The sequence below is a fragment of the Ranitomeya variabilis genome, chromosome 4, assembly GCF_051348905.1.
Source record: "Ranitomeya variabilis isolate aRanVar5 chromosome 4, aRanVar5.hap1, whole genome shotgun sequence".
Taxonomy (NCBI): domain Eukaryota; kingdom Metazoa; phylum Chordata; class Amphibia; order Anura; family Dendrobatidae; genus Ranitomeya; species Ranitomeya variabilis.
Genome location: NC_135235.1, coordinates 629863940 through 629877946, shown reverse-complemented (window position 1 = coordinate 629877946; position 14007 = coordinate 629863940). Strand labels below are relative to the sequence as shown.

At 42.7% G+C, this 14007-nt stretch overlaps 2 protein-coding genes across 3 annotated transcripts in view; both read left to right on the top strand.

Annotated features, from left to right (window-relative positions):
• Positions 1-2714, top strand: part of LOC143767293 (oocyte zinc finger protein XlCOF8.4-like) — a 31359-nt gene extending 28645 nt beyond the window's left edge. For both annotated transcript variants that reach the window (XM_077255514.1, XM_077255515.1), the window contains exons 6-7: positions 382-472; positions 1579-2714. In XM_077255514.1, coding sequence (XP_077111629.1) covers positions 382-472; positions 1579-2411 — 924 coding nt within the window. In that variant the 3' untranslated portion in view covers positions 2412-2714. The remainder of the gene's footprint in view (positions 1-381; positions 473-1578) is intronic.
• LOC143768141 (uncharacterized) overlaps positions 1-14007 on the top strand; it is a 113070-nt gene that overhangs the window by 62155 nt on the left and 36908 nt on the right. The window lies entirely within an intron of this gene.

Genomic DNA, 14007 nt, shown 5'->3' with positions numbered 1-14007 from the left:
ACAACTGTTTCAGCAACTAATGGAATCTGTGATGTGATAAATCGCTGAGGTTCTGAAAGTCAAAGGAGATCCAGCACAATACTAAATGGGTGTCTCTAATAAAGTGGCCATTCACTGTACATTTTATACTTGGTGGAGATGACCAGAAAAAGCTGATCATAGACATTAGATGTTGCCTGGATCTTCTCACAATTTTCTGGTTACGGAAACTGCTGGTTACAATTAGAACCCGACAGGTCGGGTTTATACAGGAGACCAGCCGCTATGTGCTAACTACTGCTGTCATGTCTTTTTTGGTTGCCATTTGATCTTTTCGGTTCTTTGAAATAATTTCTTACGACTTCTCCCTCTGTCTGTAACTTTGTACAACATTTGTTTCAGGGTAAAGATCTGCCCCATATTAATACTACAGAGACATATGTGAGGGGTGATGAGCGGTGTAAAGAGGAGATCCCTATAGATAACTGTACAGGTGAGTGGTAACCATTAAACGCAGAGAAGTCACAGATTATACAGTCACATTAATATAATAACCAGTAAAGGCTAAGTAGAAAGCTCTGAGCTAATATTAATAGCATGAGAAGCTCCATGTTTATTACCCCCCCTCCCAGGCTTATTACCCCCCCTCCCAGGCTGTCGGTTTGCCCCCGGCTATCGGCTTGCTCTCAGCTGGTTATTAAAATACCATTTTTTTGTTATTCTATATATACATCACTTCTATTCTGAGAGTTTGGGTTGTGAATTTACTGCACTCGACTGATGAAATGTTGGGTTTCTTTAGCCGAGATGGGTAAACCTGGAACTTTCCAGATTATTAATGTCAGCTCACAGCGGTCTACTAAGCCTTTACTGGTTATTAAAAAGGGGGAACGTGGGGACCCCTCTATTTTTAATAGTCAGTAAAGTCTAAGCAGACAGTTGGGGGCTGATATTAATGGAATGGGAAGCTCCATGTTTATTGCCTCCTTCCCAGACTATTAAGACTAGTCCTCAGCTGTTTGCTTTTCCTCAGTTGGTTAATAAAAATAAGGGGCACCCCACTCATTTTATTCCTTTTGTTTATTAGATAAATACATGTACAGTGAGCTACACAGGCACTGCACTAATTATATAGTTCACGGACTTCTTTATATCTATATATCTTTTCTATCTATTCTGATGGGTCATGCTGTGAATTTACTGTACTCGACTGATGAAATATCAAGTTTCCTATGAGAGGTGTGTGTAAAAAATGTTTTTCTTGCACCAATTGACTTTCATTGGTGAGTCTCAGCCGTCTTACATGGCCATACTCAGTAAGCTGCAATTTATTTTTTTTTCTCACACCGATTCCAGGAGAGGAAAAACTTTCAGATGAACACTGCCTACTTGAATAACATTGTTGAAAGTGCAATGCAGTTTTGTTTTTGTTTTTTTCACATTGCACTCTCCGTTTTTATACACAGATGTGAGTGAATCATTAGTCAATTGATTGAATTATAGTTTAGTTTTGTATGAAAATGTTCTAAAATAATTATATAAATATTATTCCATTGTAGTCTCATTGAAATATAATAAAATCCGTTTTATTCTTGGCAGATGAATGTACCAGGAGCTCAGAGGAACATCTGATATTTTCTGATTTTGCAGAAGATGACGATGCAGTCACACCAAATCCATGTGAAGAACATGCCATTATCCAAAATGCACAACAAGCTCTTAGAAAAAAACTGTCATCCAATCCTTTTCAACAGGTCCTTTGTTCTGTTTCATCAAAGATGAATGTGCAAAGCAAAAATGAAAGGACTATTGAGTATGAAACAGCTCTTACAGGGGAGAAGCCATTTTCATGCTCAGAATGTGGGAAATGTTTTACAGAGAAATACTATCTTATTACGCATCAAAGAAGTCACACAGGGGAGAAGCCATTTTCTTGCTCCGAATGTGGGAAATGCTTTAATCAAAAATCACATCTTGTCACACACCATAGAATTCACACAGGGGAGAAGCCATATTCATGTTCAGAATGTGGGAAAAGTTTTAATCAGAAATCAAATCTTGTTATACATCAGAGAATTCACACAGGGGAGAAGCCATTTTCTTGTTCAGAATGTGGGAAATGTTATAGCGAGAAATCCAAACTTGTTATACACCAGAGAATTCACACAGGGGAGAAGCCATTTTTATGTTCAGAATGTGGGAAATGTTTTATAGAGAAATCACATCTTGTTATACATCAAAGAACTCACACAGAAGAAAAACCATATTCATGTTCAGAATGTGGGAAATGTTTTAATGGTAAATCTGATCTTGTTAGACATCAGAAAATTCACAGAGGGGTGAAGCCATTTTCATGTTCAGAATGTGGGAAATGTTTTACAGAGAAAACAAATCTTGTTAGACATCAAAGAACTCACACAGGGAAACAGTGATTTTCTTTTTTTGTTATTTTATTGACAACATTTACTGTACAATAAAAATGCAACCTATTGTAAAATCACACATCTAAAAGAGAAAGGGAAAATAATTAAGTGCATTAGATGATTCTTAGAAAATGTACTCATTTACCAGTTATTTGCTATTGAAAAGCAATTAGTATCCATATAATGCACCTATTTTTGAACTATGTATATAAAATATGTAACATTTACATACTGTAAACAGTATAATTGTAGATTAAATGGGTTGTTTGATGCGGCTGTTTTCTGCTCGAGTTGACACTGGCCATGTATAAGCGCTAGTATACATGATTAGGAAAGTTGCCATCCAAAACCCAGCTCGTCTCATCTAATTAATTAGGTGACCCATTATATACATACAGTACACTGTACATTAGCACATTGTGATTAACCCCTTTCTGCCATCGGATGGAATAGTAAGTCCGATGGCAGATCCCCTGCTTTGATGCGGGCTCTGGCGGTGAGCCCGCATCAAAGCCGGAACATGTCAGCTGTTTTGTACAGCTGACATGTGCCCGCAATAGCGGCGGGTGGAATCGCGATCCACCTGCTGCTATTAACTCGTTAAATGCCACTGTCAAATGCTGACAGCGGCATTTAACAAGTGCTTCAGGCCATCGGGCCGGAAATGCGTGCACCGTTAACCTCCGTCACATGATCGGGGGTCAGCGGTGCATTGGCATAACAACCAGAGGTCTCCTGAAGACCTCTATGGTTGTTGATGCCGGATTGCTGTGAGTGCCACCCTGTGGTTGGCGCTCATAGGAATGCAGCAATTCTACTACATAGGAGCGATCTGAACATCGCTCCTGTGTAGCAGAGTCAATCAGGCTATGCCAGCTTCTAGCCTCCCGATGGAGGATATTAAAGCATGGCAAAAGTAAAAAAAAATGTTTTTAATAATATGAAAAAAATAAAAAAATATATAAAAGTTAAAATCATCACTCTTTTGCCCCATTCAAAATAAAACAATTAAAAAAAAAACCTACACACATTTGGTATCGCCGCGTTAAGAATCACCCAATCTATCAATAAAAAAAATAATAACCTGAAACCTAAACGGCGTAGCGAGAAAAAAAAATAAAAAACGCCAGAATGACATTTTTTTTGGTCGCCGGGACATTGCATTAAAATGCAATAATGGGCAACCAAAAGAACTTATCTGCACCAAAATGGTATCATTAAAAACGTCAGCTCAGCACACAAAAAATAAACCTTCACCCAACCCGAGATCACGAAAAATGGAAACGCTATGGGTATCGGAAAATTGCGCATATTTTTTTTTTTAGCAAAGTTTGGAATTTTTTTTCACCACTTAGATAAAAAATAACCTAGACATGTTTGATGTCTATCTTGTCTAACTTGTAATGACCCGGAGAATCATAATGGCAGGTCAGTTTTAGCATTTAGTGAACCTAGCAAAAAAGCCAAACAAAAAACAAGTGTGGGATTGCACTTTTTTTGCAGTTTCACCGCACTTGGAATTTTTTTCCCATTTTCTAGTACATGACATAGTTCAAAAGTACAACTTGTCCCGCAAAAAAATAAGCCCTCACATGGCCATACTGAAGGGAAAAATAAAAAAGTTATGGCTCTGGGAAGGAGGGGAGCGAAAAACGAAAACACAAAACCGAAAAAAAGCTTCAGTCATTAAGGGGTTAAAAAGGTCCCTTAGTCTGTTTCAGTAGGCTCCACAATCATGGGGAAGACTGCTGACTTGACAGATGTCCAAAAGAAAGTCATTGACAAACTCCACACTGAGGGTAAGCCGCAAAAGGTCATTGCTAAAGATGCTGGCTGTTCACAGAATGCTGTATCCGAGCATGTTAATGAAAAGTTGAGTGGATAGAAAATGTGTGGTAGAAATAGGTGCACAAGCAATAGGGATAGCCGCAGCCTTGAAAGGATTGTTAAGAAAAGGTCACTGTAAAATTTGGGGGCAGATTCACAAGGAGTGGACTGCTGCTGGAGTCGTTGCTTCAAGAGCCACCACACACAGACGTATCCAGGACATGAGCTACAAGTGTCGCATTCCTTGTGTCAAGCCACTCATGACCAATAGACATCACCAGCAGCGGCTGGGCCAAGCAGAAAAAGAACTGGACTGTTGGTCAGGGGTACAAGGTGTTGTTTTCAGATGAAAATCAATTTTGCATTTCATTTGGAAATCAAGGTCCCAGAGTCTGGAGGAAGAGTGGAGAGGCATACATTCCAAGCTGCTTTAGGTCTAGTGTGAAGTTTCCACAATCACTGATGGTTTGGGGAGCCATGTCATCTGCTGGTGTAGGTCCACTGTGTTTTATCAAGACCAAAGACAGCACAGACGTCTACCAGGAAAGTTTAGAGCACTTCATGCTTCCCTCTGCCGACAAGCTTTTAGGAGATGGAAATTTCATTCTCCAGCAGGACATGGCACCTGTCCACACTGCCAAAAGTACCAATACCTGTTTAAAAACAAGAATATTACTGTGCTTGATTGACCAGCAAACTCGCCTGACCTTAACCCCATAGAGAATGTATCTAGAGAATTGTCAAGAGGAAGATAAGAGACACCAGATCCAACAATGCAGACAAGCTGAAGGTTGCTATCAAAGCAACCTGGGCTTTCATAGCACCTCAGCAGTGCCACAGGCTGATCTCCTCTATGCCACGCCACATTGATGCAGCAATTGATGGAAAAAAGAAGCCCCAACCAAGTATTGAGTGCATTACTGAACATACATTTTTTGGGGGGGTTTTCATTGGCTGTAAGTAATAATCATCATATTAACAGAAATAAACAGTTGAAGTAGATCACTCTGTTTTGTAATGACTCCATATACGAAATTCACTTTTTGTATTGAAAAACTGAAATAAATTAACTTTTTGATGATATTCTGATTTTATGAGATGCACCTGTAGCACTTATTGACCAATATAATATTTTGTAAGCACTGTTGCACATCAAGTTTGGCCTAACAAAGAACTTCAATCATTCAAGTTTCTCATTGATACACTTCAAGGTTGAGTGAAACAAAGATAAAGTAAGGAGCCTTGGAAATCATTTTCTACAAGATGAGGAGTTTCTCCATTTGTTGCGGGACAAGGAACAGACTGCACAGGTAACATTTGCATTAGTGGTAGCTAATGATGAGCGAGTATACTTGTTGTTCGGGTTTTCCCGAGCACGTTCGGGTGGTCTCCAAGTATTTGTGACTGCTCGGAGATTTAGTTTTCCTTGCCGCAGCTGCATGATTTACGGCTGTTAGACAGCTTGATTACATGTGGGGATTCCCTAGCAACCAGGCAACCCCCACATGTACTCAGGCTGGCTAGTAGCTGTAAATCATGCAGCTGTGTCAACAAAAACTAAATCTCCGAGCAGTCACAAATACTCGGAGACCACCCGAGCGTGCTTATGAAAACCCGAGTAACGAGTATATTCGCTCATCAGTAGTGGTAACTAGTTTTTTAGGAAACTCAAAAGCAGATAACTATGAAGAATGGATGAAATATCTCTTCAAAACATATAAGGAGCTTGGTTGCAACATGCCCTTAAAGTTATTGGGGAAAAAAATCAAGTAAAATGGAATCCATCAATGCTTGCAGATTACTGTTAGACAATTATAGTGGGCGGCACGGTGGCGCAGTGGTTAGCACTGCAGCCTTGCAGCGCTGGAGTCCTGGGTTTAAACCCCACCAAGGACAACATCTGCAAAGAGTTTGTATGTTCTCTCCGTGTTTGCTTGGGTTTCCTCTGGGCACTCCGGTTTCCTCCCACATTCCAAAGACAAAGTATGATAGGGAATTTAGATTGTGAGCCCCATCGGGTACAGTGATGATAATGTGTGCAAACTGTAAAGCGCTGCGGAATATGTTAGCGCTATATAAAAATAAAGATCATTATTAAATAAATATTATGAAAATAAAGATTATTAATTATAAGATATGAACCGATGCAGGAGTACAAGAGACAAGAAAAAAAGCTGTCACTTAACGATGACAAAATTTAGTAGTGCAATTTCTGTAGCTGTTTATAATTTGCAATAGTGTTTAGACAGGTTTTAGTCATTTGAATTGTTGTTAAGTTTCCTCTAAACAAAATATCAAAATTTAAAACTAAGTATTCTGCAATAATAATAATGTTTCAAAGTGCTGATAGTATGATTCATTAATCATATTTAGCAGTAAAAGGAAAACTCTTTGATATCATAGAAACAAGAGGCAACTAAACATTTTCATTGTCAGATTTGAATTCAGGTCAAAATCATTAAGAAATTACTAATTTCATAGCTGAACATGACATCTTTTGAAAATATGTAGAACAATAACAAATCCTTAGGCTCCTTTCCCACAATTAGATTTTTTGCATCCATTAAATAAAATAGGTTACTTGCCTTTTTCTGAAAATACACAGCTTTAAAAACGCACCAAAAATTCATCGTGGGATTGAAGCCTTCTAGGGAGTAGAAAAAATATCCCACTGAGAGGACTCCAGAAACATGGAGGGATCTCCAGACCTAGAGAGGAAAGATCTGGGCTGTAAAACAAAAGATGTGCAACATAATGTACAGTGGAAAAAAGAAGTATTTAGTCAGCCACCAATTGTGCAAGTTCTCCCACTTAAAAAGATGAGAGAGGCCTGTAATTGACATCTAAGGTAGGTCACAACTATGAGAGTCAAAACTGAGAAAACAAATCCAGAAAATCACCTAGTCTGATTTGGCAATAATAATAATCTTTATAGAGCGCCAACATATTCCGCAGCGCTTTACAGTTTAACAGTTCCAAACAGTTTCAAAGATTTTGCAAAAAACATGCAAGATTTCTGGCTCTCACAGACCTGTAACTTCTTTAAGAGGCTCCTCTGTCCTCCACTCATTACCTGTAGTAATGGCACCTGTTTGAACTTGTTATCAGTATAGAAGACACCTGTCCACAACCTCAGTCACACTCCAATCTCCACTATGGTGAAGACCAAAGAGCTGTCTAAGGACACCAGAAACAAAATTGTAGCCCTGCACCAGGCTGGGAAGACTGAATCTGCAATAGGCAAGCAGCTTGGTGTGATGAAATCAACTGCGAGAGCAATAATAAGAAAATGGAAGACATACAAGACCACTGATAATCTCCCTCGATCTGGGACTTTATGCAAGATCTCACCCCGTGGGGTCAAAATCGTCAGGGCCGTGTTTAGAGTTTATGCTGCCCTAGGCACTTTTAGTGTTGCCTCCCCCATTGGTGAGTATGACTAAGGCTGGAGTTACACTAGCGAGGAATACGGATGAGTGCTATGCGAGAAAAAAATTGCATAACACTCGGAACAGTATTAATCTATGGGGCAGCTCCCATCATCGTTTTTTTTCTCGGCCGTATTATCCGTGCGAGTGATTTCACCCGTGTATCAGCCGAGACTCGCCAATGCAAGTCAATGGGTGTGAAAAAAAAAATTGCACAGCACTCGCATCATGCGAGTGCTGTCCGATTTTTACGCACCAACGTCCTTTGAAAAGCCAGCAATTCATGTCCGGTGCACAGTAAAATCACACTGACAGTTTAGAAAAGATAGAATAGATATATACACATAGAATATATAAATATATATATATATATATATATATATATATATATATACCTCAGTGACACACATATACAGTATATGTAATTATATTAGATAGAAGAAAAGGATAGAATAGATGGATTACATACAGTACATGTATACAGAATAGGTAGATGTATAGATATGTGGGCCAAATACAATTAGCATATTGTGTGTGCAGCTTACTGTAAATGTATTGAATTAATAAAACATTATTTTGGGGTACAAATGGCGTTCCCAAGTGGTTTACAGCCAGGACGGATGCATCTTGGCACCCTCCTGGTTGTAAACTGTATATGGCTCAGATATGGATTACTGTGTAGGACACAACGGCGGACAGGTATGGTATTTTGTTGCTTTGTTATTGTTTGGGGGTTTTTTTTACAGGAGAATGAGGGCGTCGCATGGATTAGCTGTTTAATAAAGATGGCAAACTGTTTCGTGTTTTATTTAATTAAAAGACTTTTCTGGCTGTGTCTTTTTTTTACCTTAATGGATAGGAGTCTTATTGACACCTCTCCATTACTAAGCTGGGCTTGATGTCACCTTACAATACAAAGGTGACAAAAAAAACAACTAATACCCAACTTTGCCACCGCTTCAGGGCAAGTGGGAAGAGAGGGGCTAAGTGCTGGAATTGGCGCATCTTACAGATGCACCATTTCTGGGGCGGCAGAGAGCTGGTGTTTGTAGCCAGGGGGAGGTCAATATCCATGGCCCCTTCCTAGGCTATGAATATCAGCCTGCAGCTGTCTGCATAGCCTTTTCTGGTTATTAATTATAGGGGAACCCCATGTCATTTTTTTGGGGGTCCCCCTATTTTAATAGCCAGTAAAGGCTAAATATACAGCTGTGGGCTGATATTCATAGCCTGGGAAGCTCCATGGCTATTAACCTCTTCCCAGGCTACAAACTTCGGCCCCTAGTTGCTGGCTTTCCCTCTCGGGCGTAGAAAATAAATTGGACGGGAACCCACGCCATTTTTAAAAAAAAATATTTGTATAAATTGAACAGATATTGCATTTAAGGCCGGGGTCACACTTGTGAGAAACTCGCACGGGTCTCGCACCTCAATACCCGGCACTGCCTCCGGCACTCGGGACCGGAGCGTTCAGCTACATAGATATACATGCAACAGCACGCTCCACTCCCGACTGCCGGCGGCAGTGCCGAGTATTAAGATGCGAGACTCGTCTGAGTTTATCGCATGTGTGATCCCGGCTTAACTCTTTATGCACCATTTTATTGTTTATTACTAAACATCGGGCTTGGTATTATCTATAGATATATCTAACTGTCGTATCTACCTGTAATAGTTACCTGTCTGTGTGTGTAAACATTATTCTTCAATGGAGTATGTAAAAGAAGAGGTTGGACAAACAAATTACATCACATTTTGTTTGTATATATTTAGTTTACAAAAACACACACAAATCCGCATGAAAAACGTGGATGTACGCAGCATCCACTGACCGTGGGAACATATCCCAATATATCTGCAAACAGGAAATCACTTTTTGCTTCCCAGGAGCCAACTTTCAATTAGCTTTATTTAAAGTGACAAATAAAACACATGCAATTAAAAAAACGCATCAAAAATGCAGGTGACCTGCCAGTGACCTCAGATGCAGATTTGGTGCAGATTTTACCTGCGTCAAATCCTGAACAAATACTGAGCCATTCCTGACCATGGAAACATACGTTTAGGCTACTTTCACATCAGCGATTTTTGCCATTCGTGGCAGATCCAGCAGTTTTTCCACATCTGCCGTGTAACGGATCACTTACGGCAACACTGCGTTCGGCCTCATTCATTCCCTATGGTACTTGCGGACATGTGCGGCACTTGCGGTTTTGCCGCGATCCTGCAAATGCGGTACTTGTAGCAACAGAACCGCAAGTGCCGCACATGTCGGCAAGTAGCCATCACTACCTGTCCCTAGTGTATCAAACACAGGGCATGCTGGGATTTGCAGTCCCTACAGTATCAACCACAGGGCATGCTGGGATTTGAAGTCCCTACAGTATCAACCACAGGGCATGCTGGGATTTCCAGTTCCTACAGTATCAACCACAGGGCATGCTGGGATTTGCAGTCCCTACAGTATCAACCACAGGGCATGCTGGGATTTGAAGACCCTACAGTACCAACCACAGGGCATGCTGGGATTTGAAGTCCCTACAGTATCAACCACAGGGCATGCTGGGATTTGAAGTCGCTACAGTATCAACCACAGGGCATGCTGGGATTTTTAGTCCTACAGCATCCCCATAATTAGAATGAAAGGACATGTTGTAACCTGTAGTTATCCTGCAGCTACAGAATTAAAGACAGGGCGTGAAGGGACAAGTCCCCCTTACACAAAAACTGGGAATGCTGGAACTTATGGTTCTACAGCAGCTCCAGAATCAGAAAAACAAGACATGCTGGAACCTGTACAGGGGCGGAAACATACTGCAGTGGCCCCCTTATAGTGATTAGGACATGGTTAATGTCCTGCTTCAGTGATGTCCCTCTCAGCACCTCCCCCCTCTAGTCATATCCTCATGTCAGCAGCAGCGGCACAGGCAGCAGCAGAGGGAATCACAGTGTGAGGCTCCCTGTGATTAGATCCTCATTTCCTCCCCACAGACAGCAGCATCAACACTAAAGGTACCGTCACATTAAGCGACGCTGCAGCGATCTAGACAACGATCCCGATCGCTGCAGCGTCGCTGTGTGGTCGCTGGAGAGCTGTCACACAGAGAGCTCTCCAGCGACCAACTATGAGAAGTCCCCTGGTAACCAGGGTAAACATCGGGTTACTAAGCGCAGGGCCGCGCTTAGAAACCCGATGTTTACCCTGGTTACTAGTGCTAATGTAAAAAAAACAAACACTACATACTTACATTCCGGTGTCTGTCCCCCGGCGCTGTGCTTTCCTGCACTGACTGTGAGCGCCGGCCGGAAAGCAGAGCGGTGACGTCACCGCTGTAATCTGCTTTACGGCTGGCCGGCGCTGACAGTGCAGGAAAGCACAGCGCCGGGGGACAGACACCGGAATGTAAGTATGTAGTGTTTGTTTTTTTTTACATTAGCACTAGTAACCAGGGTAAACATCGGGTTTCTAAGCGCGGCCCTGCGCTTAGTAACCCGATGTTTACCCTGGTTACCAGTGAAGACATCGCTGAATCGGCGTCACACACACCGATTCAGCGATGTCTGCAGGAGTCCAGCGACAAAATAAAGTTCTGGACTTTCTGCTCCGACCAACGATGGCACAGCAGGATCCTGATCGCTGCTGCGTGTCAAACTCAATGATATCGCTAGCCAAGACGCTGCAACATCACAGATCGCTAGCGATATCGTTCAGTGTGAAGGTACCTTAAGGCCGGCGTCACACTGGCGTTTTAAACGGCCGAGTGCAATGCGATAAAAAATCGCATTGCACTTGGACCAATGTTAACATATGGGGCAGCTCCCAGCAGCCGACTTTTTGTAGGACGTTTTCTTCGGTCCGAGACAATCGCAGCATGCTGCTATTGTCTCGGACCGAGGAAAACTCTGGGCTCACTCGCACCCATATAAGCCTATGGGTGCGAGTGAGACAGCGCACACCACTCGTATATCATCCGAGTGACGTGCGTTATAAGCGGACCCCAGCAATGGAGGAGATGGAGAAGTTAATTTCTCCGCCTCCTCCGCAACTGTGCTCCGATCCTCCCTGTCAGAGAGAATCGAGCACAGACGCATGACACTCGGGTCCTGCACTGCTGCGAGCAGGAGCCGAGTGTCATTAGCATATCGCATCCGATGATCTCGCATCGGATGCAATACGCTAGTGTGACACCGGCCTAACAGGTGAAGACGGCCCCAGTCAGCATAATCTTGTGTAGTCTGCAGCAGAATGGGCCCGATCTCTCCTGCTAGTGCTGAAGCTGCTGACACAACAATCTGTCTGCACCATCCTCCCCCGCAGCTGCTCCGGCACTCAGGCAGGAACTGAACTTGGCACCACAGCGAGGAGGGGGCGGGGCCTGCAGTGTGATGTGTTTCATCTTCCGGCTCCCTGTGCAGTACATGTGACAGCACAGGATCCGAGACCCCCACAGCAGCCAGAAGTCGTAGGTGGGAGGGAGGGCTTGTGGGAGGGAGGGTGGTTGGGTTTCCGTGGGCAGGCCCCGGACTATTAATAAAATAGGCCGCTCCCCCCGCCCTAGGCACATGCCCTCAAGTGTCTAGTGGCAAATTCGGCCCTGACGATCGAAACAAAGGCTACCATCAGTAACATGCTACACCAGGGACTCAGATCCTGCAGTGCCAGACTTGTCCCCCTGCTTAAGCCAATACATGTCCAGGCCCATCTGAGGTTTTCTAGAGAGCATTTGGATTATCCAGAGTATTGGGAGAATGCCATATGGTCCGATGAAACCAAAGTAGAACTGTTTGGTAGAAACAAAGCCCGTCGTGTTTGGAGGAAACAGAATGCTGAGTTGCATCTACAGAACATGATACCTACTGTGAAGCATGGGGGTGACAACATCATGCTTTGGGGCTGTCTCTCTGCAAAGGGACCAGAATGACTGATCCTTTTACACGAAAGAATGAATGGGGCCATGTAACGTGAGATTTTGAGTGCACACCTTCCATCGGCAAGGGCATTGAAGTTGAAACGTGGATGGGTCTTTCTGCATTAAAATTATCCCATGCACACTGCCAGGGCAATGAAGGAGTGGCTTCATAAGAAGCATATGAAGGTCCTGGAGTGACCTAGCCAGTCTCCAGATGTCAACAGCATAGAAAACCTTTGGAGGGAGTTGAAAGTCCGTGTTGCCCAACGACAGGCCCAAAACATCACTGCTCTAGAGGAGATCTGCATGGAGGAATGAGCCAACATACCACCAACAGTGTGTGCCAACCTTGTGAAGACTTACAGAAAACGTTTGACCTCTGTCATTGCCAACAAAGGATATACAGGTCCTTCTCAAAAAATTAGCATATAGTGTTAAATTTCATTATTTACCATAATGTAATGATTACAATTAAACTTTCATATATTATAGATTCATTATCCACCAACTGAAATTTGTCAGGTCTTTTATTGTTTTAATACTGATGATTTTGGCCTACAACTCCTGATAACCCAAAAAACCTGTCTCAATAAATTAGCATATCAAGAAAAGGTTCTCTAAACGACCTATTACCCTAATCTTCTGAATCAACTAATTAACTCTAAACACATGCAAAAGATACCTGAGGCTTTTAAAAACTCCCTGCCTGGTTCATTACTCAAAACCCCCATCATGGGTAAGACTAGCGACCTGACAGATGTCAAGAAGGCCATCATTGACACCCTCAAGCAAGAGGGTAAGACCCAGAAAGAAATTTCTCAACAAATAGGCTGTTCCCAGAGTGCTGTATCAAGGCACCTCAATGGTAAGTCTGTTGGAAGGAAACAATGTGGCAGAAAATGCTGTACAACGAGAAGAGGTGACCGGACCCTGAGGAAGATTGTGGAGAAGGACCGATTCCAGACCTTGGGGAACCTGAGGAAGCAGTGGACTGAGTCTGGTGTGGAAACATCCAGAGCCACCGTGCACAGGCGTGTGCAGGAAATGGGCTACAGGTGCCGCATTCCCCAGGTAAAGCCACTTTTGAACCATAAACAGCGGCAGAAGCGCCTGACCTGGGCTACAGAGAAGCAGCACTGGACTGTTGCTAAGTGGTCCCAAGTACTTTTTTCTGATGAAAGCAAATTTTGCATGTCATTCGGAAATCAAGGTGCCAGAGTCTGGAGGAAGACTGGGGAGAAGGAAATGCCAAAATGCCTGAAGTCCAGTGTCAAGTACCCAGTCAGTGATGGTGTGGGGTGCCATGTCAGCTGCTGGTGTTGGTCCACTGTGTTTCATCAAGGGCAGGGTCAATGCAGCAAGCTATCAGGAGATTTTGGAGCACTTCATGCTTCCTGGCACCTGCTCACAGTGCCAAAACCACTGGTAAATGGTTTACTG